The following is a 24,376-nucleotide window of genomic DNA, read 5'->3' on the forward strand; positions in this document are numbered from 1 at the left end:
TACAGAGCTGTGGGTTCTTGGTTCCAGCCCTGGCAAATTCTGGTTCAGAATGCTGGAGGTTTGTGAGTTGGGTGATTCTTGAGCCGAGAGTGGCCCCCTTGTATGTTTGTGTCCTTTTCTTGTTGTACACAGAAAGCAGCCATGATAAATAAAGTGAGGCAGGCTAATCAAAGCCCTTTATTCACTGTAATATATGTCCACGTACCCACACATAAAAAAGTCAAAGGGGCATCCCAGCACAGGAAATCAGCAGAACAGGTAGCGATCACTTAAGTAACCTGGGCTGATTTCCAGAACAATTACCCAGCTGTGTAATAATTAGTCAGACCTAGTGTACAAAACAAAACAGCATAATTAGCATCCTCCGTGGTGCAGAGTGGTAAGTGGTGGTAACGCAGCCGAAGCTCTGCTCATGGCCAGAGTTCGATTCCAACGGAAGGAGGAAGTCGAATCTCCGGTAAAAGGGATCAAGGTCCACTCAGCCTTCCATCCATCCGTGGTTGGTAAAATGAGTACCCGGCCTACGCTGGGGGGGTAAAGAAAGGCCGGGGAAGGAACTGGCAATCCCACCCCATATATACGGTCTGCCTAGTAAACGTCGCAAGACATCACCCTAAGAGTCGGAAACGACTCGCACTATAAGTGCGGGGTCACCTTTACCTTTTTTAGCAAACTGGGAAATGATATCTCCTCTTGCAGGCCCATGTTAGGACATACTGATCCCAGATGCAAACTCCAGCACACATACATTATTATTATTATTATTAATAATATTATTAAATTTTATTCATTTATATTTATTTATTATTAAATTTTATTTATACCCCACCTTTTGGGCAAAGGCCCTCAAGGCGGCTTACAAAGAAAAATAAACACAGGTATAAAATACAATAAAAATACAATAAAAACAATATAATTTACAAAAATTAAATTAAATAACAAATAACATTATCATAATGTTGTTAATTAAAAGCAGGGAGAGCCCAGGGTTCTGTGATGGATACATACATGTGATGGATGCTGAGTAAGGGGGATTATGAGACGGCTAGTTGCTACTGTGTCTGTGGAGCGGGTAGCCAAAACAGTGCCCTCCAAAAGTCACTGGACTACAGCTCCCATCATCCCTGACCATTGGCTATACTGGCTAGGGTTGATGTGAATGGTAGTCCATGTTGATTATCCCTGCTGTAGAGGTCTAGTGATGCAGTGCAGCCCTCCCTAGGGCTCCTTCACCCATCAGCTGAGAAGCTGGTGCCTGGGATGTATGCGTGTCAGCTACAGGAGGAAAATCTTTCTCTCGCTGCCCAACCTCCATCCCGTTCCTTAAAGAGTACCAGTTTAGCACACTTATTTGAAAGAAAGTCCCAGAGGAGTGAATGGGACTTCTTTCCAAAGAAACATACACAGGATCAGGTTGTAAGGGTACGCCTTCCTCTCCCTCCTTCAGTTGTGTATCTTGAGAAATCTGGACCAAAACGATTTGTACCTCTGGCCCCTTTCATGCTCTCCATCCTTCTTCCCGGTGGTTCGTGGCAGAGCACATGTTCTGCATGAAGAAGGTCCCAGGTTCAGGGTTGCTTGTATCCGACTGATTTTTACTCAGAGTAAAACCATTTAAATGTTGGGGCTTAAAGTTAGTCATGGCCATCAACGCTCATAGGTCTACTCCGAGTAGCACTAGCAGTGGATACAGACCTCAGACTTTATATAGGACTTGGAAAGGCCCAAATCTGAAATCCTGGGGAGCTGCAACCCGACATTGCAGTTGAGCCTATACTGGTGACCATTGGTCTTCATCTGGTGGTTGAGGTTGAGCTAGATAGACCAGTGATATGACTAGGTATAAGGTAGCTCTTGACACCCCACCACCACTGTGCAGCACACAATATTCAGGACAGCCTGAGGACATATTTTGAATGTCAAAACTTGGTTGCTAAAGCAAAGGTTAAGTAAAACCTCAACTATGATGGTGACAGCTTGTGCTACCCCATAAAATAACAAGAGTAGATGAACATTACCTGGCAGTGTTGAACTGCTTGTTGTCTATGCAGGAAAGGACGTGGCAGATAATGAAATTGGCTGGAATATGCAAGCAGGCTTTATAACTGCATTGCACAAAGCAGTACTATTTCGACTCATCCCCTTGTGTGAAAATGCTCAGCAAGATTCAAATGTTTCTGCAAAGGGGAAATTCAAGGTGCTTATGTTCCCAGCTGCACTTGGCAAGCCTACTTTAGCTTCAGCATCTCTTACTGAGGAATGTGGGCATTTCTGCAAATCAGAAGAGGTGGCTCCACAGCTGTGACGTAGTGGCAGCAGCTTCACAATAGCAAATCAGAGATTTGCAAAGACAGCCAGTTCACCGGCTGCCTTCAATGTTTGCCGCCTCTGTAGGAAACAAAGCATGTAGTTAAACTACAGAATTTGCGACTACTAGAGGTGGTGATGGCTCATGCCACCATAGATAGCTATAAAAAGAGATTAGACAAACTCATGGGACGATATAAGGTTATCAGTGGCTACTATGCGTAACTACAGTACTACACTATGCTTGATGGCTATATATCCATCTCCAGAATCAGAAGCAGCATGCCTCCGAGTACCAGTGTCTGGGGACCAGAAGCTGGAGAGGGCTATTGCCTTCTGTCCTACTTGTGGGCTTTCCATAGGCATCTTGGTGGCCACTGTGGGAAATCAGATCCTGGGCTAGATAAGCCTTTGTTCTGATCCAGCAGGGCTCTTCTTACATTTTGAAGATCTCTTGGTTACAGTGTATCTCAAGCCCTCAAAGGATCCAGTCTTCCATCTTCCATTATCTACTTTCTTCTTTTCCTTTACTAGGAAGTCTGTGGTCCACCAACTTGTTTTATAATTAGAAGTCAAGACTATGCAATCTGGATTTGTTAAGGCAGCTTTCTCTAGCCTGGTGCTCTCCAGATGTTTTGGATTACAACTCCCGTCCTCCATGGTCATTGGCTATAATGGCTGATGGGAGCTGGAGCCCAACAAACTCTGGAGGGCATCTGGTTGGAGAAGACTGTCTTAAGGCATAACCAATCAGCCTTAAGTGAGTCTGCATTCTTTCTGAAGAAGCGCCCTCTCTCCAAACTTGGTAAATGTGATTTAAAATGAAGTTCAGTGTAAGCAAGTGTAAAGTGATGCACATTGGAGAAAAAAAAATCCTAACATCACAGGCACACTAACGGGGTCTGAGCTGGTGGAGACTGAGCAGGAAAGATCTTGGCCTCGTGGTGGAAAGCTAAATGACAATGTTGTAACAGCTTGCAACAACTGTGGAAAAGGTGAATTCCATGTTAGGGATTATTAGGAAAGGGACTGCAAACAAAACTGACAATATCATAAATAATGCTGTTCTGCAAATCTATGATGTGACAGCACTTGGAATCCTGTATACAGTTCGGGTCACCTCACTTCAAAAAGGATAGCTATAGAAAAGGGCAACCAAAATAATCAGGGGACTGAAGCTGATGATGAAACACATTTCAGGCTTTTTTGTTCACAAAAAAGGAGCAGGGCAGAGCAATCCCAAGTATAGGAAGCCAGCAGAATTTACATTGGTTTAAACCATCAACCTGAGCCTTGGGGTCAATATCTCACCCAGGGGCACTTTTCATTCTGCAGTTTACACATAAGTAGACCTACAGGGTAGTCCTTCCAGGACATTGTCACAAACTGTCAGCCTTTCAGCAGCAGCGGGCATGCAGGTGGGTAAGCAACGGCGGCGGCAGCAGCAAGAAGAACACAGTAAGGTAAGCGGCTGGAGGCGGGGCTGTGGTGAGTGCTTGGGAGGAGTTTAGCTGCCTGGGAGTGGGGGGATCTATGGTGACCCATACGGGGTAGCTTTGGTGACCTGTAGGGGGGTTGAGGGAGGCTCTGGCCACTTGTGTGGGGTAGGGTTGGGGTGGAGTTGGTGAGGGGGTGGAGGGAGGGACACATGGCAGATGCAGTGGTGGGTGTGGGGAGGGCTAGGGGCACATGGCAGAGGGGGTGGGGGAGGGCTTGAGGTGCTGTAGGGTGGGATGTAGGCAGAGTTGGCAAGCAAAATGACAAGGGGCAGCATCCCCTAGTACATGCATATGCATGAGAGACAAGAGGCATCCAATCCCCACTCAAATTTAACTTCCAGAGATCCTGGCAAGAGATCTCAGAAGAATATAAAAACCAGTGATTTGCACTAACAACACTGAAATAAGGCGTCATCAACACGCCAAAACAAAATATTGACAGTGATTGGTAATTGCCAGGGACTGAATCCAGAAAATAGGGACAATTGGGGCTTGTGCAATGTAATTGTGTGGTTGGAAAGAGAAGTATCATGAGAGAAAGCTTTCCATAAAGGTCTTCTGGCAAAGATTTGTACAAGCTATCCTGGAAAGAAAGAAAAATTTCAAACTGGGCAAGGCAACAGCTTTCATTTGAACAGGCAACAAGTGTTTTACCACATTCTTCATTGCAAAGCAGGAGCCTGAGCCTGAAAAGGCCTATTTTCACATGAAGGCATTTTGACACATGAAGCTTATGCTGGACTGGGTCGAGCTGCTGCTAATTCAGTGTTGCATGGTACCTCTGTGTGTGTCATTTGACTGCACCGTGAAAAGACAACACAGTTTGGGGCCAGTAGCCTAGACTGTGGCCTGGTTCATACAGTTTGCCTTAATGAGAATGAGCAAGTCTGTGGGTTTCCTCAAACAGAGACGGGGAACTGATGGCCCTTCAGGTGTACAACTCTCATTATTTCTGACCATTGGCCATGCTGCCTGGGGCTGATGGAAGTTGGAGTCCAACAATATCTGGAGGGCACAGGTTCCCCTTCCCTGCTTTAGGAACTAAAGTGCAGTTTATTCCACACAGAGACCTGAAGATTTGCCTTTAGTTAGGAAGGGGAGGGACTGAGGCATATGACTCTCTCCCATATGTCTCTCGCATTCTAGGAATGATCTTTGTACATCTCAACCATTAACTCTTGTTGAGGAAACATCCCGAACCATTAGCAATCATATTCCGTAACAAAGAATATGATGGGCATTTCTTGAGCAGAGAACTGTACTGCAGTATTTGGAGAGGTGCAAAATCTGAAGGATAATTAGGTTCCAACCCACATACTACTCCAGGAGATGCAAGTTTAGTCCATTGCAATATTTCCCCAGATAATACAGGCATAGCTTAAAAAACACTTTAAGAAAAATGGTTTGCATCTCAGGACCAATTGTTAACTGTGGAATTCAATTAACTGCACATGTTTTGTTTTGTAAAAAATAGCAACAAGGAAGCCCCAGGACCATGGACAGCGAACATTTGACAATTTCTCTCCCTGGTATGAAATCGTCCTAGCAAAGCCTCTCCAGTTGTGTTCTGGTCCGATGCCAGATCCCACAGATGAGACAAAGCTGGTCAGACATTACAGAACCACAGATAGCTCCAAGTGAGCAATTTGCTCCAAGGAAGGTTGAGTAGACTGAGCCTTTTTATGTTCCTGCTCTCAGGCTACCTCTCCCAAGCTCTACCTCCTTGTGCGCTAACTCTAGGTTCTTAAAAGGCCAATGGTCTGGCCTGAAGATGGGGATTGCTCCTCTGTGCCCTAGTGTCTCATCTGGTATGCTGCTGCCCAGTGAGGTCCTGGTGGAGCTGTTTGGTTCCTTAGCCTCAGGGAAAGTGTGAGGGTCCCTGCTGCAGACCTACAGTTACAGGGGGTTCTTCTAGGGGCTTGCGTGCCTCAACCTCAGTTGTCTCCTGATCTCCCAAAGCAGGCTCAGAGCCCTGCCCCTAGTGTGGTTCTTTGGCTGGAAAGTCTATAGTCTCTGACTCTTGATTCTTGACTCCTACTGGACATGTTACCTTACCTGGCAGGGCCAGTGGTGGCTGGTGTCCATTGGGACTGGTGAGGCAGGAGTCAGGGAGCCCAACAGTAGGCAGAGCCAGAGTCAAGGACAGGCAGAGCCAACTAATTCTAGTTTTGCCCCCATCCTCCTCCCTGCTGAGTTCTACCAAGGCAACCCTGAGACTAAGGAGGAGGAGAAAGCTGACAGCCTGGGCTACCCCTAGACTGGTTGTAAATAAGGAGGTGGGGGCTGGCTGAGGGCAGGTGGGGGCCAGCTGAGGGCAGACTGAGCATGGTAGGGCAGTACCCCACTTGCCCTATTGAACCAGCTTCCACCGCATAGGACTTCAATGCTAGTCCTACTCAGAGTAGATCCATTGAAGTTAATAGACATAATTAACTTAGGTTCGTTAATGTCAGTGGGTTTCCTCTCTGAGCAGGACTTAGGTGAATACAACCCTTCAACATCTTGTTTGCCCTTGGCTGCGTACACACCATACATTTAAAGCACATTCCCCTCCCTACCCCCCCCTGCAAGAATCCTGGCAAAGGTAATTTACCTCTCACAGAGCTACAGTTCTCAGCACTCTTAACTAATTACAGTTCCAAGGATTCTTTTTTTTGTGGAGGAATGTGCTTTATCTTTGGAAAGACATTCTAGAAAACAAGCCTTATTCAGTTTAGGGGTGTAATTGCCTTCCAATTGGTTATCAACGGTTCAAAATATGCCTATGGTATGTGAAATTGCAGGCTACAATGGCACCAAAGACAAACTGTATCAACCCTCCACCCACAGATCAATTTCTATGGACTAGCGCAGGGTGGGGTGGGGTGAGAGTTGAACTCTGCAAAGCAACTCTAACAGAAATGACTGCCCTAGATCACTGTTTTGTTCCTATCTTTGTTTTTAAGGATGTCTTACTCACATTTGTTAGTAAAAAGAAAAGAAATGCATAAAAAAGGGACATAAATTTGCATAAACTCTACATACATGAATGTATATGTTTAAATGCAAATTTAGAAACAATTGCTACAATTTAAATAGAAATACATCACATCATAGAGGGGAAGACTGTGACTACAGATGAGGGAGAAATTTGATTCAGTTCGCATTTAAAGCCAAACTTATCAAATTCACACTTTCTGAGACAATATGAGCAATGAGACACAGGCATCCTTTAAAATTCACACTTATCTGAATTTTGTGATGCAACCAAGCAATGTTTTCTTAAAAATGCATATTAGGAAAGTGTGCACAAAATGAATAGAAAATAACATACAAAATGCATTATGTTAGGATAAATTGCTTGCAAAAATGTTTACATCAGTCAAAACTGCCTACAAAAATGTATTTATTAGGAGAAATTCTCACAAAAATGCTGAAGAATTTTCATGAGGATTTTTTAAAAAAAATTACAAATTGCTGCAGAAATGCAGTGAACCAAATTTAAGATGAGAAAAATGAGAAACCAAGAGAACTGAAACTGACAGATCATTCCATCCCTAAATGTGACCAGATGACCTATGTGTCTGCCAGTAGTGGCCCATACGGTAGGGCAGGGCTGCCCGTTTGGTACTGGTGTCATGGCAACTTACCTGGGACAGGGCAGTGGTAATGTTGGGGCTCTTCAGGAGCTCCAGATTGCCTCTGCCAGGGCATCCTCACAGCCTCAAACTGCCTTATCCATTCAGATAAGCTGCAGCTACACTATACCTGTGTTGGGAGCTCCACCCCACCCCATGGTTGGCTACTGGGTGTACTCAGTCTGCCTTCCAGGTGCTGCCAACTCCAAGGCCCCTCCTTGCCCTTCTTATGGTTATTCACCTTTAAACTGGACTTGAACTACATTACAGGGCTGTTGGGCTCTCTCAGCCACAGCCTTAAGCCCAGTCCAGACTACAACGGGGAGATAGTAGAACTATGATCAGTGGCTGCATGTGCATTGACAGGGAATTTTAAAGAAATGTTTCAAAACAAAACACGTTTCCCACACAAAATAAGATCTGAGTTTGAAAGAGCACAAATTCCTTCTTTTGCTTGTTTTTGGAGGACTTGGGTGGGGTTGGGGAGGACACGCTAAAGTCACAGCTTCTCGATCACAGCTATACAAAAATCTGAAATTCTCAATGGTCTCCTGTGGTCACTTGCCCCTCTAACAAGAAGGATGGCATCAAAAGTAATCAGGAATTCTTGTTCCAAACAAAGGAGTTACCAGCCTGTACCTTCTTTCTTTCTTTTTTAAGTCTATGGGGAAGAAAGACAGCCGCCGCCCCCTCGTACGTCACTTCCCGTCGGCGTTTCTGTGTTTGGCGCGTTTTCCCCCTCCCTGCTAGGCTAGTCTTCTGGGGTTTCTCTCTCCAGTGGAGATGATTTTGCCCTGCGTGGTGAGGTGAGCGGATAATAAATGCGCTGCTGGATTTTAATATTTGCAGAGAAGGATTTGTTTTTCTCCTGGTGGGATCAAGGGAGGAAGGGGGGGGGAGAGAAAGATGCTGTGCTTTGGTGCCCGGGTGGATTTTGGAGGCTTAATGCAAGGGCACCGGCAGTGGATCGTCTTGGAGTTGCCGCCTTTTGTTTTTGGCAGGCCTCCTGTGGCTTTAGCAGCTGCTTAAATGCTCCTGTATGGCGGGGGTTGCATGACAGGCAGAAAGCCTGCCGGTGAAGCCTTTAGCAGCAATGCACGCGAAGCAGTGAGTAAAAGGCTGGCGGGCTTCTGCCTGTCATTCATTTGTTGTGCAGCAGCCCTGCGTGGCCAGCAGAAACGTTGCAGGTGAAGATTTTTGGATGTGAAAGTGGTGAGGTGAATGGTTTTTCATTCTGCATGACAGGCAGAAATCTTGCAGGGGAAAGTTTTTTCTAGCATGGATATAAAGTGCCCAATGCAAATCCTGGTTACTGGGGAGGGACAGAGGGGCAATTCTCACATAAAGCAATCTTCTGCATGACTGTCCTGATTGGGGCTGATGGGAGTTGTAGTTTAAAACATCTGGAGGGCACCGGGTTTGACAAGGGCTGCCATAAAGAATCTCAAGTAGCAGGTACTGGACTGGAACCTCTGCTTGAGACTCAGGAGAGCTGCTTCCAGTCACAGACCAAGCCATGCTATGCAAGATAAATGAACCAATGGCTTAGCTGAGTATAATGCATGTTTATATAGTCTTTTCTCTTGGCTGGTTGTCTCTACGCATTGGTGCCCCTCAGTGGGGGGAAATCCAGACACAATATGTATGTATGTTTGTTTGTTTCAGGTTTAAGTTAGTATAGAATATCACTTTCCACTTAAAAGTTCAGAGGCGATTCACAAGCAAGTAAAAATATAGTATTAAAATTTCCGAAATATGTTAAAAACAGATTTAACACTATAATATCATTGGTGCTGCCCAAATACCAGGGAAAATAAAAACATCTTTGATTTAGGGAAAATACTGCAACAATGACAAAGCTGGTGCTAGGCAGATCTCCCTGGAGAGAGCAGTGCTGCTGCAGAGAAAGCTTGTTCTCTTGTCATCCACTGAACCTCCCTTGGAGGTGGCATGCAGGGAAGGGCCTCATAGCATGATTTTGAGGTCCAGGCAGATTCATATGGAGAAAGGCAGTCCTTTTTAGGATTATTATGTTCTTATCCTAATCTTCCTCCAAAGCATAGTTCTTCCCCATCTCCTGCTTTTATTCTCACAACAATCCTGTGAGGTAAATTAGGTTGAGAGATAGTGACTGGCACAAAGTCACTGGCTGAGCTTCATAGCTAAGGCTGCAATCTAATATGTGTCTACTCAGAAGTAAACTCCATTGGATTCAATGAGACTTAGTCTCAGGTAAGTACGTATTGGATTGCAGTCTAAGTTGGATTTAAAGCTGGGTCATTCTCATCCTTGTATGTCAGTAACCATGATACTACACTGGCTCACCACATGTATAGACACAGACCACACTCACGCCGTACATTTATTCCACTATTATTCCACTTTAAATAGTCATGGCTTTCCTTGAAGAAACCTGGGAAGTGTAGTCTATTAAGTGTAGTTAGGAGACTCCTGTTCCCCTCATCGAGCTACAATATTCAGAGTTCTCTCAGAAGAAGGATTGATTGTTAAACTACTCTGGCAACTGTAGTTCTGCAAGAAGAATAGGGCTCTCCTAATAGCTCTCAGCACCCTTCACAAACTTCACTTGCTAGGATTCTTTGGGGGAAGCCATGATTGTTTAAAGTGGAATCATGGTGGAATAAATGTATGGTGTGAATGTGACCACACAATCTTTTCTCTTTCTGTTTGATGTATCCGATATTGGGTATGGATAACCTGTTGGACTGCAGTTCCCACCAGCATGGCAATGACCAGGAATGCTGCTGGACTTTCCATCTCCCATCACTTGGAGTGCTGCAGTGTTCCCTACTCCTAAACTAAACCATTGCATAGATATACTTTTATGCACACCACAGAGATATATGTGTATGGTTATGTGGTATAATAGTTGAATCAAAAGCAATCAATAATGACTAATTATTTTCCCCATCTCCTGCAGAAGTCTGCTATTTAGGCTGCGGGGTCTGTAGCCCTTCTGCAGACCATGTTCTCGGAGCAGGCTGTCCAATCTGCGCAGAGCCTCCTGACCTGTCCGTCTGCTGTGGCCTCTACCTTTGACCGGGTACCCATCTCCACCTATACCAACTGCTCCCAGAACTTCAGACTTGGGGAGCGGACTTTCAGTCGGCAGTATGCCCACATCTATGCCACACGCCTCATTCAGATGAGACCATTATTGGTGGAGAGAGCCAGGCGCAAATGGGGTAAGTTTGCCAACAAAATAGGGTCTTCTTATTGTGATATCTGAACAGAATTTGGTTCTTGTGTGTGTGGCAAAGAAAAGACTCTAAGGCCACATCCACACTATGCATTTAAAGCACTATTATATCACTTTAACAGTCATGGCTTCCCTCAAAGGATCCTGGGAACTATAGGTGTGGAGCAGCCTTTCCCAACCAGTGTGCCTCCAGATGTTGTTGGACCACAATTCCCATCTTCCTGACCATTGGCAATGCTGGCTGAGGCTGATGGGAGTTGTGGTCCAACAACATCTGGAGGCACACTGGTTGGGAAAGGCTGGTGTGGAGAGTTGTTAGGAGACCCCTCACAGAACTACCATTCCCAGAGTCCTCAGGGAAGAGGGGTTGATTGTTAAACCACTCTGGGAAGTGTGGCTCTGTAAGGGTAATAGGGGTCTTGTAACAGCACTTTTACAGGCTGCAGTTCCCGCAGTTTTTGGGGGGAGGCTATGACTGTTTAAAGTGGTATAATAATAGTGCTTTAACTGTACAGTGCGGATGTAGTCTAAATACACATACACGCAAACACGATTAGCATCAGAAAATAGCACTATCATTTATGGTACAGTGGATATGCTAATTGAGCAGCAGCGAGGCTTGGGTAGACCTGGCCTCTGAGAAACTTGTATTCCAGGTCAACCCCTCTGCTGTTTCTGAGTGGATAGACCTGCTGTCTACCTAAGCCAGGTGCCATCACCACACCTTCACCTGGCATCTGGACAACATCTTTCCACCCACTGGTGAAATCCTAAATTATTTACCAGGCTCTCTTCATTTCTTAATTAATTGCTCTGCTGCTACAATCAGCTTCATAGTCCACCCCTGCATTTTCCTTAAAAAAACAACAACAACAACTCAACACACCAGGATAACAAAAGTGGACTACGCTTTAAGGTTATCATCCACTTCCTCCCCCTCCACGCAAAATTGATATAACAGAGCTGGTTAATTTTACCTGTATTAGGACCATACAAAATGTCACAAAATTGTGACATGCTTTCGAGTTCTCCAGAACTCTTCATCAGGCAAGATGTTACAGAAAGCAGAGGATGAGGTTGTTTTTTTGTACAAAAATTAGACCTGATATTGTAGCCAGGAAGTAACTTGTTTTTTTAATAAACATGTTTTGGAATCAGGCTGTGAACTGGTTAAAATCCACATATTTTAGCATTACCTGGGCAATGGGTCAGACAATGAATCTCGTCCCTGAATTATTACTTTGTTCCTGTCAGGAAAAATGACAGGAACTCTTGCTCTGTAGCCAAGGGATTGCAATGTTTAGAACTCCTGCTGTGTTGGAAAACGGCTGATGTTGCCAAGTGGCAGCTTGGAAAGTTGTGCTAACAACTTTAAAAGATGACAGTAAATGATAAAAAGTGATAGTAAAAAAGATGAGCTTCCATGAGAGAAGTTGCATTGAAGTAGTGAGGTGTATCAGATGCCACAATTCCTTTGCTTAAAACATAAGCAAAGAACTATTAACTTGTCTTTCTAATAGACAGGGCCATCCACTTGCTAACTCCCACTCCCGCAGCAGATCAAACTCTTCAGCCTGGTGAACATGTGAACTGCCAAAGGTTCCTGCAGCTAATTCATGCAAGCAAACTAATTCCTGCCCTTGACTTGAGGAAACAGCCCAGGCTACTGGCTGTGATAGAGTTGCAAGCATCCTTAGAAATAATCTAGTCCAATACCCCACTCAGTACAGAATCTGCAATGCACAGTGCCTCTACAGCATCCTTGACAGAAAGTTGTCAGGCCTCTGTGTAAATAACTGCAGTGAAGGAGAACTTGCTACTTCCTGAGGAAGGACATTAAGGGTGTGGGTGAAGGTCTGAGTTTCTGGCATAAGTTATAATTGGAACACCAATAGCAGGGAAAGAGGACCTTGCTTATTAATCGGTAGAAGTCACAGGATGGAACATGTGAGGCTCCAACTGTGTCAAGCCTGTGTGCTGCTGGCGAGCAGGATCATGCCTGTCTTGCCTACTGTGTGTTGGCTGAACTGACATCCTTGTCATGAATGTAGCATCAGAAAAGGGTCTAATGTGCAAACGCCTGATCTGTGCTATCTTTACCTTTTTTCACTTTGTACTCTATGCTCATACTCTGGACAAGAGGCTACTGTAAGGACAGAATATGGAGAAACTGATTGGTTTCCCATCAGGAAGGATGTGAGAGGGGTGTATTTTATCACCCTATTTATTTAATCTGTACGCAGAACATATACAGAAAGCGGGTTTGGATCAAGATGAAGGAGGTGTGAAAATTGGAGGGAGAAATACCAATAATTTAAGATATGCAGATGATACCATACTACTAGTGGAAACTAGTAATGATCTGAAACGAACGCTGATGACAGTTAAAGAGGAAAGCACAGAAGCAGGACTGGCTTACTTTAGTCAAGAAGACTAAAGTAATAAAAACAGAAGATTTATGTAACTTAAAAGTTGATAACTAGGACATTGAACTTGTCAAGGATTATCAATATCTTGGACAGTCATTAACCAAAATGAAGACAATAGTCAAGAAGTCAGAAGAAGGCTAGGACTGGGTAGGGCAGCTATGAGAGAACTAGAAAAGACCCTCAAATGCAAAGATGTATCACTGAACACCAAAGTGAGGATCATTCAGACCATGGTATTCCCAATCTCTATGTATGGATGTGAAAGTTGGACAGTGAAAAAAGTGGGTAAGAGAAGAATCAACTTATTTGCAATGTGATGTTGGAGGAGAGTTTTGCAGATACCATGGACCAAAAAAAAGACAAATAATTGGGTGTTAGAACAAATTCAACCAGAACTATCACTAGAAGCTAAAATGATGAAACTGATCATACTTTGGACCTATAATGAGAAGACATGGTTCACTAGAAAAGACAATAATGCTGGGAAAGACAGAAGGGAGTAGAAAAAGAGGAAGACCAAACAAGAGATGGACTCCATAAAGGAAGCCACAGACCTGAACTTACAAAATCTGAACAAGGTGGTTTACAACAGGTGCTATTGGAGGTCACTGATTCATAGGGTCGCCATAAGTCATAATCAACTTGAAGACATATAACACACACACACACAGACTATGCTCATTGGAAGTATTCCATGTTATGTTCAAAGCGTGCATGACAGCTGTGACTGGTAGGAGAAAGGCTTGGGATCCTACTCCATTGCTGCATGTAGGCTCTGCTGCTGGAGTCCTGTGTGAACCACCCTGCAGTCCTAGTCTGTCTTAAGAACATAAGAAAAGCCGGGCTGGGTCTGGTGAAAAGCCCATGTAGTCCAGCATCCTCACAGCAGCCAAGCAGATGCCCATGGGAAATCCGCAAGCAGGACCTGAGTGCAAAAGCAACTCTCCCCACCTGCGATTCCCAGTGACAGCTTTGCAGAGGCACACTGCCTCCAACAGTGGTGATAGAACATAGCCATTGTGGCTAGTAGCCATTGTTAGCTTTATCTTCCATAAAATTGTCTAATGCTCTTGTAAAGTCATCCAAGTTGGTGGCCGTTACTACATTTTGCGGGAGCAAATTCCATAGTTTAACTGTGCACTATGTGAAAAACTACTTTCTTTTGTTGGTCCTGAATCTTCCAACAACTTATCTGCAGTTGTTGCCTGGCTTCTAAATCCTTCCTCCTTTTCTTTAAGATCAGGAAACTTGAGCAAGTCAGTAGAGACTTTCAGAATGTTAACTTGTTGAATTTTGAATGCTTCCAGATTTCAGCTAGAAGGATACTTAAAAAAAAAGAATCTTAAATCTGTCTGTGAATTGGAGGACAATGATTCTGAGTATCATCTTGTTAAATTAACTGTTTTTGCTTTTACTTTTACTGAACCAAAAAAAAAAAAAAATGCTCCAGAACCCTGAATCTAGCAGCATCTGTAAAAGAGAATGTTGAAAGGTAGCTTGAATTAGGAGACCTTCATTTCAGAGTTGTGCAGGAAGATTCAAACTTAGAAGACTTTGGGATGATACAAAAAATAAAAATTGGTGACGTCTTTGAAGATTAACAGATTTACTGCAGACTTCATCCAGTCCACTTCAGAGATAGTCAATTTCATCAGATAAATAATGTATTCTTGGTGAACAGTTTTATATTTGTGAATGCAGACACGCATAAGGAATAATGGGTCAGGCATCTGATGAAGTGGGCTGTAGCTTATTAAAGTTTATTATGTCACAATAAACCTTTAGTCTTTCAGGTTCCACTGGGCTCTCTCTCCCTCTGTCTGTCTCTCATGTTGCTGTGACAGACCAAGAGTGCAATCCTATGCAAGTTTACTCGAAAGTACATCCTGCTGTGCCCAGTGAGGCTTGCTCCCACATAAGCATGGATAGGATTGCAGCCTAACACAGTTTCCTCAATGGAGAAAGCGTAGTATTTTTTTCTTTGCCTTGTATTAACACCTCTCCCCCAATTAAAATATATTTCTGCATTGCCATTAAAAGTGTAGCAAACCTTTTTACAAACATCCCTTTAAAAGTGCATTTGCTGCATGTGATACCATTTCAGTGGATGGGGTAAAGTTTTCATTGCATGCCAAAAGATTGGGGGGGGGAAGCATCATGTAAAATATTAGATAGGGTTTGATGCAGTTTTCACTGGTAGTCACTAGAGTGCACTATTTGCCCTCGTTTCCATGAAGTAATTTTCAACAAGGAATTTTAAAGTTAAAGTTGCCTGGTCTACATATGAAATGCAATGGAGTTTCTGCTGGTGGTTCTGGGCTAAACATCAAACTTGACTGAGTAAAGATATTTTGATCCAGATGTTCAAGGGGGGTGGAATTCATGGGGCAATCTTCCATGACACTTTTAATCATCTCAAAGCAAATGTGATCAAAAGAGACATCATGTGTAGTGAAGCTGTTCCCTAATTAAATCATTTTGGACAGTAAATGTTGACTGCTATTTATCACGTGGTAGGCTAGAGCAGACAGATGCCCTATATGCAGACCAGGGCTACAGTTTGATGGTACACTTAAATTATAACACTGTATTGTCATCCAAGTCTCTCCCATGGATCTCCCCATCATTTGAAATCAGGTGGCTGGCAGCAGGACCTTTTCAGTTTTGTCCCCCACTCCTCTGGCTATGGAATACGCTCCGTAAGGAGGCTCTGCTGTTGCCCATCATGTCATTTTGGCACCAGGGAAATACATTTCTTTTTTGCCCAGTCTTTTAAAGAGATGATACTTATTTACTGTGTGATTTTTTTAGCTGCTTTGCTGAAGCTGAACTGTTATGCTGTTGCTCTGTTTCTGGTTTTGTATTTTACACTACTGTTCTTACGATGTGCTAGTTTCATTTAAAATCCTGTTGTGTGGGCCTTGAAAGAAATGGGGGGGGAGGTACAGCACTCTGCCCCCCCCGTGTGCCCCTCTTTTTGTGTTGTAGCCTCATCATCACCCAGGCAGAGCAATCCTCAGTTTTGGTTTGGTTTTTTTTTTGCCAGGGTTGTGGGGGAGTGACTGCCACATCCCAAGCCTCTCTGGCTTGCACTGACGAGGCAGATGGGGGTGGGACACAGCTTCTGTTAAATTTACATGGCCTTGGTCCAAAGCCACTGGTGTCTTGGTCCAAAACACCCCTTTTCAGAGTGTTTAGCTTGCTACTGCTGGTGGGAGAACCACCAACGGTAGCTTTCCACTCACATGGTGGTGCAATTCTCAACTAATGGAGGCCAGCAGAGAGGCAACTGTGCACAGTCCTAATTCCCTATCCCCTTCCCTGCCCCCCAGACATCAATTTGAGTGGGTTGAGATTGGCCTCTTACGCCCTGTAAGAAATGCACATGTCTAATCGGTCATCTTCCTCTTGCAGGGAACAACATTACAGTGAAGAAGCTGTGTGACCTGCAGATAGCAGAGAAATGCTGTGTGGTGGGGACACTCTTCAAGTCTATGCAGCTTCAGCCCTCTATCCTGCGAGAAATCAGCGAAGAGGTAATGGGAGGGTGACTGAGCTTGCAAGGTTGTACGTAAGACCGTAGGAAGAAGCTGCCTTATACCAAGTCAGACTGTTGGTCCAACTAGCTCTACAGTGTCTGTTCTAACTTGTAGCAACTCTCTAAGGCTTTAAGAATCCTTCCCAGTCCCATTACCTGAGATCCACCTTTTTTTCCTATATGTAAGCGACGGATGTTGTACGCAGGCGATATCACAAAGTTTATATGCAGAAGTGGATTAAAGTGCTGTCTTACCCTAGCAAAGCTAATTTACTTTTTAGAAGAAGTTGACTTTTTGCAGTTAAGAAAGTGTCAGGGAAATGCATTGAAAAGTGTGGGATGAATGAATGCTAGAAGGAAGGCATATAAACACCCTGCAGGCAAATTAAGATGAATGCAGGATGAAATGTCGAAAGGAATAAAAAGAAGATACGCTCCAAGCCTTTTCAATGGGAGGTGCCTGAGATCTTCTGCATGTAAAGCAGATGCTGTACGATCGACCTATGGCCGCTTTGTGAGATTTACAGGTGGCAGCTAGTTCCTTTACACAGCCAACATCATAGTATGCAAGACTATAGTGAAAAGCAGACTGTCTGCCACAACCAGGAATTGCTTCTTCTCAGGCTGCGAACACACTAGTCGCCAGATGAAAGGATTTCCATTAGCCCAGGGCCAGCTCCAGGCATGCTGGGGCCCTTGGGCTCCAGCCTGCCCTGGGCCCCAGCACACGCTGCCATGGATCGTACCGCCTGCCCGTTCCTTTGCTCCGCCTATCTTTCTGTCCTGTGTTTTGTGGCTGTGCGCGTGACGCTGCCCTTAACCAGGATGGCGGCTGAGGTTTCCCTAAGGGGCTGGAGCCTCCACCGCCATTTTGGTTAATGGCACGCATGTGTGCTACGCACACGCAGGGCTGCCATCAACCAAGATGGCGGTGGATGCTTCAGCCTCTTAGGGAAACCTCAGCCGCCATCCTGGTTAAGGGCAGCGCTGCACGCACAGTCATAAAACACAGGGAAGGTAGGCAGAGCAAGGGGATGGGCGGGTGATGCTCTCTGCAGCAGTGATTCTGCTGTGGATCGCAGAAGGGGAGTGCTACTCCCCCACCCTAAAGAGGGCCCCTCAGCCAGGTCACAACCTAGCTGTCCTTTAGAGCTGGCCCTGCATTAGCCACACTTGGAGGGGGAACAGGTAGATCTGCCGATCAATTACAAAACCTCTTTGAAGCTGAAATTTAAAAACAAACGCACCCACCAGGTTTTACAGTAAAAAAGGTCAGGGTTTGACTAGCATTGTGTGCCCCGTTTTCAGAAGAGAGAGGTGGAGACGCACTGGAACCGGCAGAACAGCGAGTGTGTTGATACTTTCAGTTTCCTTTTTGGGGTGTGTGCTAAAGCATCTACTTGCTGGTTGTCTAGAGAGGAATTTACAGATGAGGTGCCTCCAGACTGTCACAATTTGGTGGGAGGGATCCAAGTGCATACCGGGAAATTTAGGTTTGCACAGTATGAATGCTTGTTGTTGTGTCACTTCCTCACAAATGCTCAGTAAAGAGCAGACTAATCTCTGCACAAACTTTGTGCAAGCAAATCAGGATGAAGGCTCCATAAGCAGGTTATCTGGAGGAGGCCTTGGTGTATCTGCAGGCAGTACAAATCTGATCAGACTACCCCTTGCACTTAAAAAGGTCACTTGGCAATATAAAAACATTTTATGATTCATTTCTTAACATTTTGTCCCACCAGTGTTACGATTAACTCACAATCCTTAGAACTTTTGTTCCGTAACTTGAGACTTTCTTTTAGGCTTCTTGGCCTTACGGCAGACCATCTTGGTAAATCATGACTGTTCCCATTTGTCTTTGAAACTTTTACATCATTGACAGTGAAACAAAAAAACACTCCTTCAAACAGGATTATAGATTTGTTGGGGATATGGAAGCAAGTGAATCATCCTGAAGTGTTTATTTAAAGAGATTTCTTGGCATGAGACGTTTTCTGTCTTTTTAAATAATTTGTTCCTGTACATGCACAGATCAAAATATTAAGTTAAATTATGCCTTCACCTGGAAGTCTTTGCTTCAAAGTAAAAACAAAACCCACTTTGCTTGCTGTTGTTTTTTTTACTTGTATGTTTAAAAAGGATTTTTAAGCTGCTTTTTAAAACTGCTGAAGACAGCTTGACAAGTTTAAGCAGGTGAAGTTTTTTCCAGTTGTGAATGCAACGGGTGCAAAAAGCAAAGCTTAATTTCTGAGTGTTGGGCTGCTTGTTAAAAGGCACAGGGGCACGCTGCTAAAAAACCCCCAAAGATGTCAACCCTCATCCAGGCAGGAGCGTCCCCTAAAGTTGACTGAACACTGTGGTTCACTCTGGGACTGGAGGAAAGAATCCTGCAAGGGAAGAATTATTAGCCAGGACATTTCAGGAACATAGGTCAGGCTATTTGTCCCTCCAATCCTGGCTTATCTTTCCTATCACCTGCTGCCTGATCCTGCTACCTGCATAAAGCAGGTAGACCTGTTACCTGATCCTCTTAACTGGAGATGCCAGGGATTGAACTTGGGACCATGGGTGTGCAAAGCAGGTGCCCTACCACTGAACTAGGCTCCTGCTTCTATCTTTATTACTATAGTTAATATGATTATATCCCACTTTTCTACTAAGAAGCTCAGGGTGGCGTACATGGTTCTCTCCCTCTCTATTTTATCCTCACAGCAACCCTGTCAGGTAGGTTAGGCTGAGCTACAGCTGAGCTACAGGAAGGGCCATAGCTCAGTGATATACAGCATCTGCTTTGCATGCAGAAGGCATTAGGTTCGATTCCTGCTTTCTCCAGTTAGGGCTGGGAATCTCTTGCATCTGGATTCCTGCATTGCGCAGGGGGTTGGACTTGATGGTCTTATAGGCCCCTTCCAACTCTACTATTCTATGATTCTGTGAAACCCTGGAGAGCCGCTGCCGGTCAGTGTGGGCAGTACTGAGCTAGATGGACCAATGGCCTGCCTCTGTATGAGGCAGGTTCCTGTGTTTCCTATGACTGCCCCAAGATTATTCTCCCAGCAGTCCTGTGAGGTTGGGGAGGCTGAGAGACAGGGACGGCCCAAAGGTCACTCAGGGAGTGTCATCACTGAGTGTGGATTTTAACCCTGGTCTCCCAGGTCCTAGTCCAACACTCTAACCACTACACCACACTGGCTGTCTTTTGTACAGGTAGCTCTCTTGGCTTTTGCTGCCTGTTGATCCTGTTTGCCCCCTGTGTACCATTTGGCCTACTGGGAATTGGAACGGAGAGGAACGTAGGAAGTGTTCTGTATCCTCAACCCTGACTGGCAGCGAATCTCTGGGGTTTCAGGCAGGGGTCTCTCCCAGTGCTACCTGGAGATGGTGGGGATTGAACCTGGGACCTTCTGCATGCAAAGCAGATGCTCTCCCACTAAGCTACAACTCTTCCCCCAATCATTCCCTATGTGGCTTGCAGCTGACCCATCTTGCTGAACCAGCATGCCTGGCTGGCACCCTCGGGGGGGGATCCCCATCTGCAAGCCTCCTTACTTCTGCTGGCAGCGTGGCTGGAATCTTTAGCAAGAAATGATGTCTTAGCTAGCTTTGGAAAGACAGTTGAGTAATAAGTTTAACTCGCCCCAATAATGAACTCCATTCAAGCAGCACTGCATGATTGCAAACACATGCGCTGGAGCCAAACCACCAAACATTAGCTGGAGGAAGTCACTGACCAGATGAGTAACGTCACTTTTGGATACATTTCTTAACACTCTTTATACTTGCCGCAGTCCTGAATGCTAACAACCGTTCGAAGGAAACAACATATGAATTATTGTTTGCACATTGTTTGCCTTTTGGAAAATCAGTGCTGTTTCTCACAGTGACTTTTCCCTCCTGGCATTTTGTTGTTGATGTTGTTTAGTATGAGTCTTGCTACATTGGTAATGTCTGGGGAAAATAAGCCCACATGGCTCGCTCTTAAGACAATCTGCATAGCATTTCAGCACATCAAGTCTCCATAGTAAACAAGCAAGCAAACGAACCTTGGGCGCTTAAACCTGCACTGATTGCCTGCTTTGTATATTGCTCTTTGTGAAGGATTTATATGGGCTGTCTCTCAGTAGTACAGCACAGAAAGTTCCTACTAATTTTGACAGCAGCAGCAGCAAACATATTTTAAACAGGAACACAGTGCTATAACAGTAGAGGTTTAAATCTCTCTGCCCAGCTCAGCATCCTGATGGGGATGCAAATTGCCTCTTTCGTAGTCATCAGATCGATCATTTGATATGGGGGGGAGGGGGTAATAATCCCCCCTTCTCAGTTGATTTGCACAAATCGGCTACGGAAGAGGGGCTGTGTGCCTTTTTGTATGTCTTATATATGTGCGCGCGTGTGAGAGTTTGTGAGGAAGAGTATGTGGTGGCCACACTCAACACTGGCATGTGGCCCCGGGAGGGTTGGCAAAAATGTGGCCCTCAGGTGAAAATGAAGAAAAGGTTATCCATCCCTGGCGTAGACAATTCAGAGCTGCATGGACCAATGATCCGGCTCTGGATAAGGCAACTTCCTGTGTTTCTGTTTTTGTGGGACCAGGGCAAAGATACCTTTCTACAATGACTGCAGGAGTGTTCCTGTGGGGAAGAGGACACTTCCTGTTGGGTGCATACTAGCATCATGGGTGTTTGCAGAGCTTGGAAAAGTTACTTTTTTTGAACTACAACTCCCATCAGCCCGATCCAGTGGCCATGCTGGTTGGGGCTGATGGGAGTTGTAGTTCAAAAAAAGTAACTTTTCCAAGCTCTGGGTGTTGGTTGCCTCTGTGTGTATAAGCTAGGCCCCATCTGCACTGTGCATCTAAAGCAGTGTCATGCCACTTTAAACAGTCATGGCTTCCCCCAAAGAATCCTGGGGACTGTAATTAGTGAAGGGTGCTGAGAGGGGTAAAGAGTGCTACCCTGGACTCCTTTGGGAGGACGGGTAGGATATAAAATAAAGAAAGAAATATTCTCCTCACAGAGCTACCATTCCCAGAGTGGTTTAACAATCAATCCCTCTTCCTAAGGAACTCTGGGAATTATCTGATTCTTTAGGTGAAGCCATGATTATGGAAGTATCACAGTGCTTTAAATGTTTAACACAGCTGGGGCCCTTATTCTGGTGTCCCTTCAGTAGGGAGTGGCAGGTTCCAGGGAGGGAGCGGACCAGAATTTTGGTAGGGAGTAGTCAAGGCTTCCCAGACTGGGCTAGGAACTCCACAGTGTTTGCTGAAGAGGATGAATAGAGTTCAAGGACACATTCTAGCTATCCAAAAGCACTCGAGGGTGCAGGACTGGTGAGGGGCGTGGCCTGGGAAGGAGGCATGGCCTAGGGTGAATCCTGAGGATTGGATAGTGAAGCCTGGAGGGCTACATTTGGCACTCGGTTCACCCACCTGAGGTCTGCAGCGTGGCATTGCTGTGGCTCCTCATCCTTTTTTAAAAAATTAATATTTAGTGAATTCCAATGTTACGTTAGTATGATAAAGTGGGGGGGGGGGAGGAAGAGGAGGCCAGGCAGATGAAGTGAAAATCTTTTGGTCTCTGCCAGAAGAGCTCTCCGTGTGGTGCAGTTCTCAGTTTTGGGATCTGCCCTTACTTTTAAGTTGCTTTCTGAATCCATCTAAAAATAGACTTAATGTCATAACCACAGTGACTTCATGGAAGCTCTTGCAAAGGCTGTTTAAAAGGTATTTCACATCTGTGTCCATATTCTGCTGTTTTTAAAAAAAATGTAAATAGCATAAAATGAATAGTCCAGAATACTGCATGCTCTAATCTTGTCAGCCGGGACAAGAATCCCAACTGCACAATAAGAAATCTCTCGGCTTGCGTCAAAGCTTTCTGCCTGCCACAAGGGAGCTACAAAATGTAGAGATTTTAAATTTAAAATATACATATCCTGCCTTTCTGAGGCTAATAAAACCAGAAAGAATAACACAATACATAAAACAGCAGCAAAGCCACTTGAAATCAAAATGCCATATTGAAATGGCATAAGCAATCGCATAAGAGAATCCACGTCAAGGGCTTTCCAAAGTAAGGCTCGGCACCTCTGTGGACGCCCAAATGGGAAGAGCAGTTTTACACCTCCTCCAGAAGGTGTTCTAGAGTTTCAAGGCAACCGTGATGAAGGCCATGATCCTTGCCACTGATGATCTTATCTGCTGAAGTGAGACTCTTGGAGCAAGGCCCATCCTTCAGAATGCACTTGCTGAAGGGTCATACGCAGGGGGAGGTGGACTCCCAAAGTCTGTGGGCCCTGGACTATGAAGGGCTTTAAATGGAAGTACTTTGGTTATTCTTGGGCTACCACAAAGCAGTCTTCCTACTGGAGATTAGTATTACATAAGAGCACAGGAAGCAGTTTTATTCTGAGTCAAATCATTGGTTCATCTAGCGATGCCTCTCCAGGGTTTCAGGTAGGAGTCATTTACCAGTCCTATCTGGACACACTGGGGATTGAACCCAGGACCTTCTGCATGCAAACCAGACAATCTATCACAGAGCTACGGCCCTGACACTTGTGTAGCCGCTGCCACTTCCTAACAGCAGGGTGTTGCTTTCCTTGACAGCACAATCTGCCGCCACAGCCTCCCCGCGCCAAGTACATCCACCACGATGATGAGCTGATCTTGGAAGACGAGCTGCAGCGAATCAAACTGGAGGGAGCCATACAAATCAACAAGCTGGTGACGGGTAGGTTGCCTGAGGCAGAGCAGCCACAGTCGTGGGACCAGGGCTTGGTGTTCAAAGCAAGCTGTGCAGCAGCCTACACAGCAGCGTGTAGGAGGACAGAATTTGGCGCTAACCCTACTCCCTTTCCAAACTGTCTAGCTGGCTTCTTGGAATTCCTAGGGCTAATTGAGGCAAAGCCCAAAATGGCACTGCTACCCACCCACCCCTGTTCCAATCCCAAATACAGAGTCTGAGCAGTCTGGCAGTTGAATCTTATTTCAGCGCTGATCCTGCTATATCCGAGAGCAGCAGCAGATAGCTTAGGGGACTTGGAGTGGTGGTTGTGGGCTGCTCCCATCCTTTGCATCTTCTGCCATAGACAACTGTCTCACTCCGTCTCATGGTGGAGCCGGCCCTCGAAATCACATGTTAGAGAGCAACACAGGGTTCCCCAGCCAGCTTTTATCTGGTAAGGCAAATGCAGTTGATGCATAGGAGATGCTTGCTGGGTAAACAGGTAGAAGAGGGCTTTGATTAACGCTTTTCTGCCCGCTGATTCTCTTTTTCCCTAAAACCCCTTTAAAATGATCTCTTCCCCCCACTGCCACAGCTCTGAAATAGGAAGGAAGTCTGACTAGCAGGTGAAATAGACTTGGGAGGGAGAGGCACAATTGTAGGGGAAACTGATGGGCAAGGGGGGGGGATTAAGCAGCTGCCCACCCATTGATGGTGCCAGCCTCAGCATTCAGGTTATCTCAGCGAATGCAGGTTTGGAGCCGTGTGTGCCAGTACAATACAAAGTACTGCCCTAAGAGTTCTTTGAATTTTAAAGAGATTGTGAGGTGGAGAAGTAACATCTGAGACAAGTAAAGGAGGAATTGGGTGAATAAAAGTAAAGTGTTATTAGCTGTGACCAATGAGAAACTGAAATTCAGATGTCTTGTACAGAAATCCCTTCCCACCATATTTTGGTTTGTGAACCTTGAACAGCAACTGCCTGCCAGCATTCAAGCATTCAAGCATAAGGACTAGCCACTTGTTCTACCAAAC

General features: G+C 45.1%; 1 protein-coding gene across 1 annotated transcript in view; it reads left to right on the forward strand.

The window, feature by feature from the left end:
- The first annotated feature begins 8,119 nt into the window (after nt 1–8,119).
- Nucleotides 8,120–24,376, forward strand: part of POLD2 (DNA polymerase delta 2, accessory subunit) — a 31,531-nt gene continuing 15,274 nt past the window's right edge. Inside the window, exons 1-4 of the mRNA XM_061593479.1 lie at nt 8,120–8,229; nt 10,365–10,629; nt 16,487–16,608; nt 23,224–23,347. Of these exons, the coding sequence (XP_061449463.1) occupies nt 10,410–10,629; nt 16,487–16,608; nt 23,224–23,347 (466 nt within the window). The 5' untranslated portion in view covers nt 8,120–8,229; nt 10,365–10,409. The remainder of the gene's footprint in view (nt 8,230–10,364; nt 10,630–16,486; nt 16,609–23,223; nt 23,348–24,376) is intronic.

The sequence above is a fragment of the Rhineura floridana genome, chromosome 12 (genome assembly GCF_030035675.1).
Source record: "Rhineura floridana isolate rRhiFlo1 chromosome 12, rRhiFlo1.hap2, whole genome shotgun sequence".
NCBI lineage: Eukaryota > Metazoa > Chordata > Lepidosauria > Squamata > Rhineuridae > Rhineura > Rhineura floridana.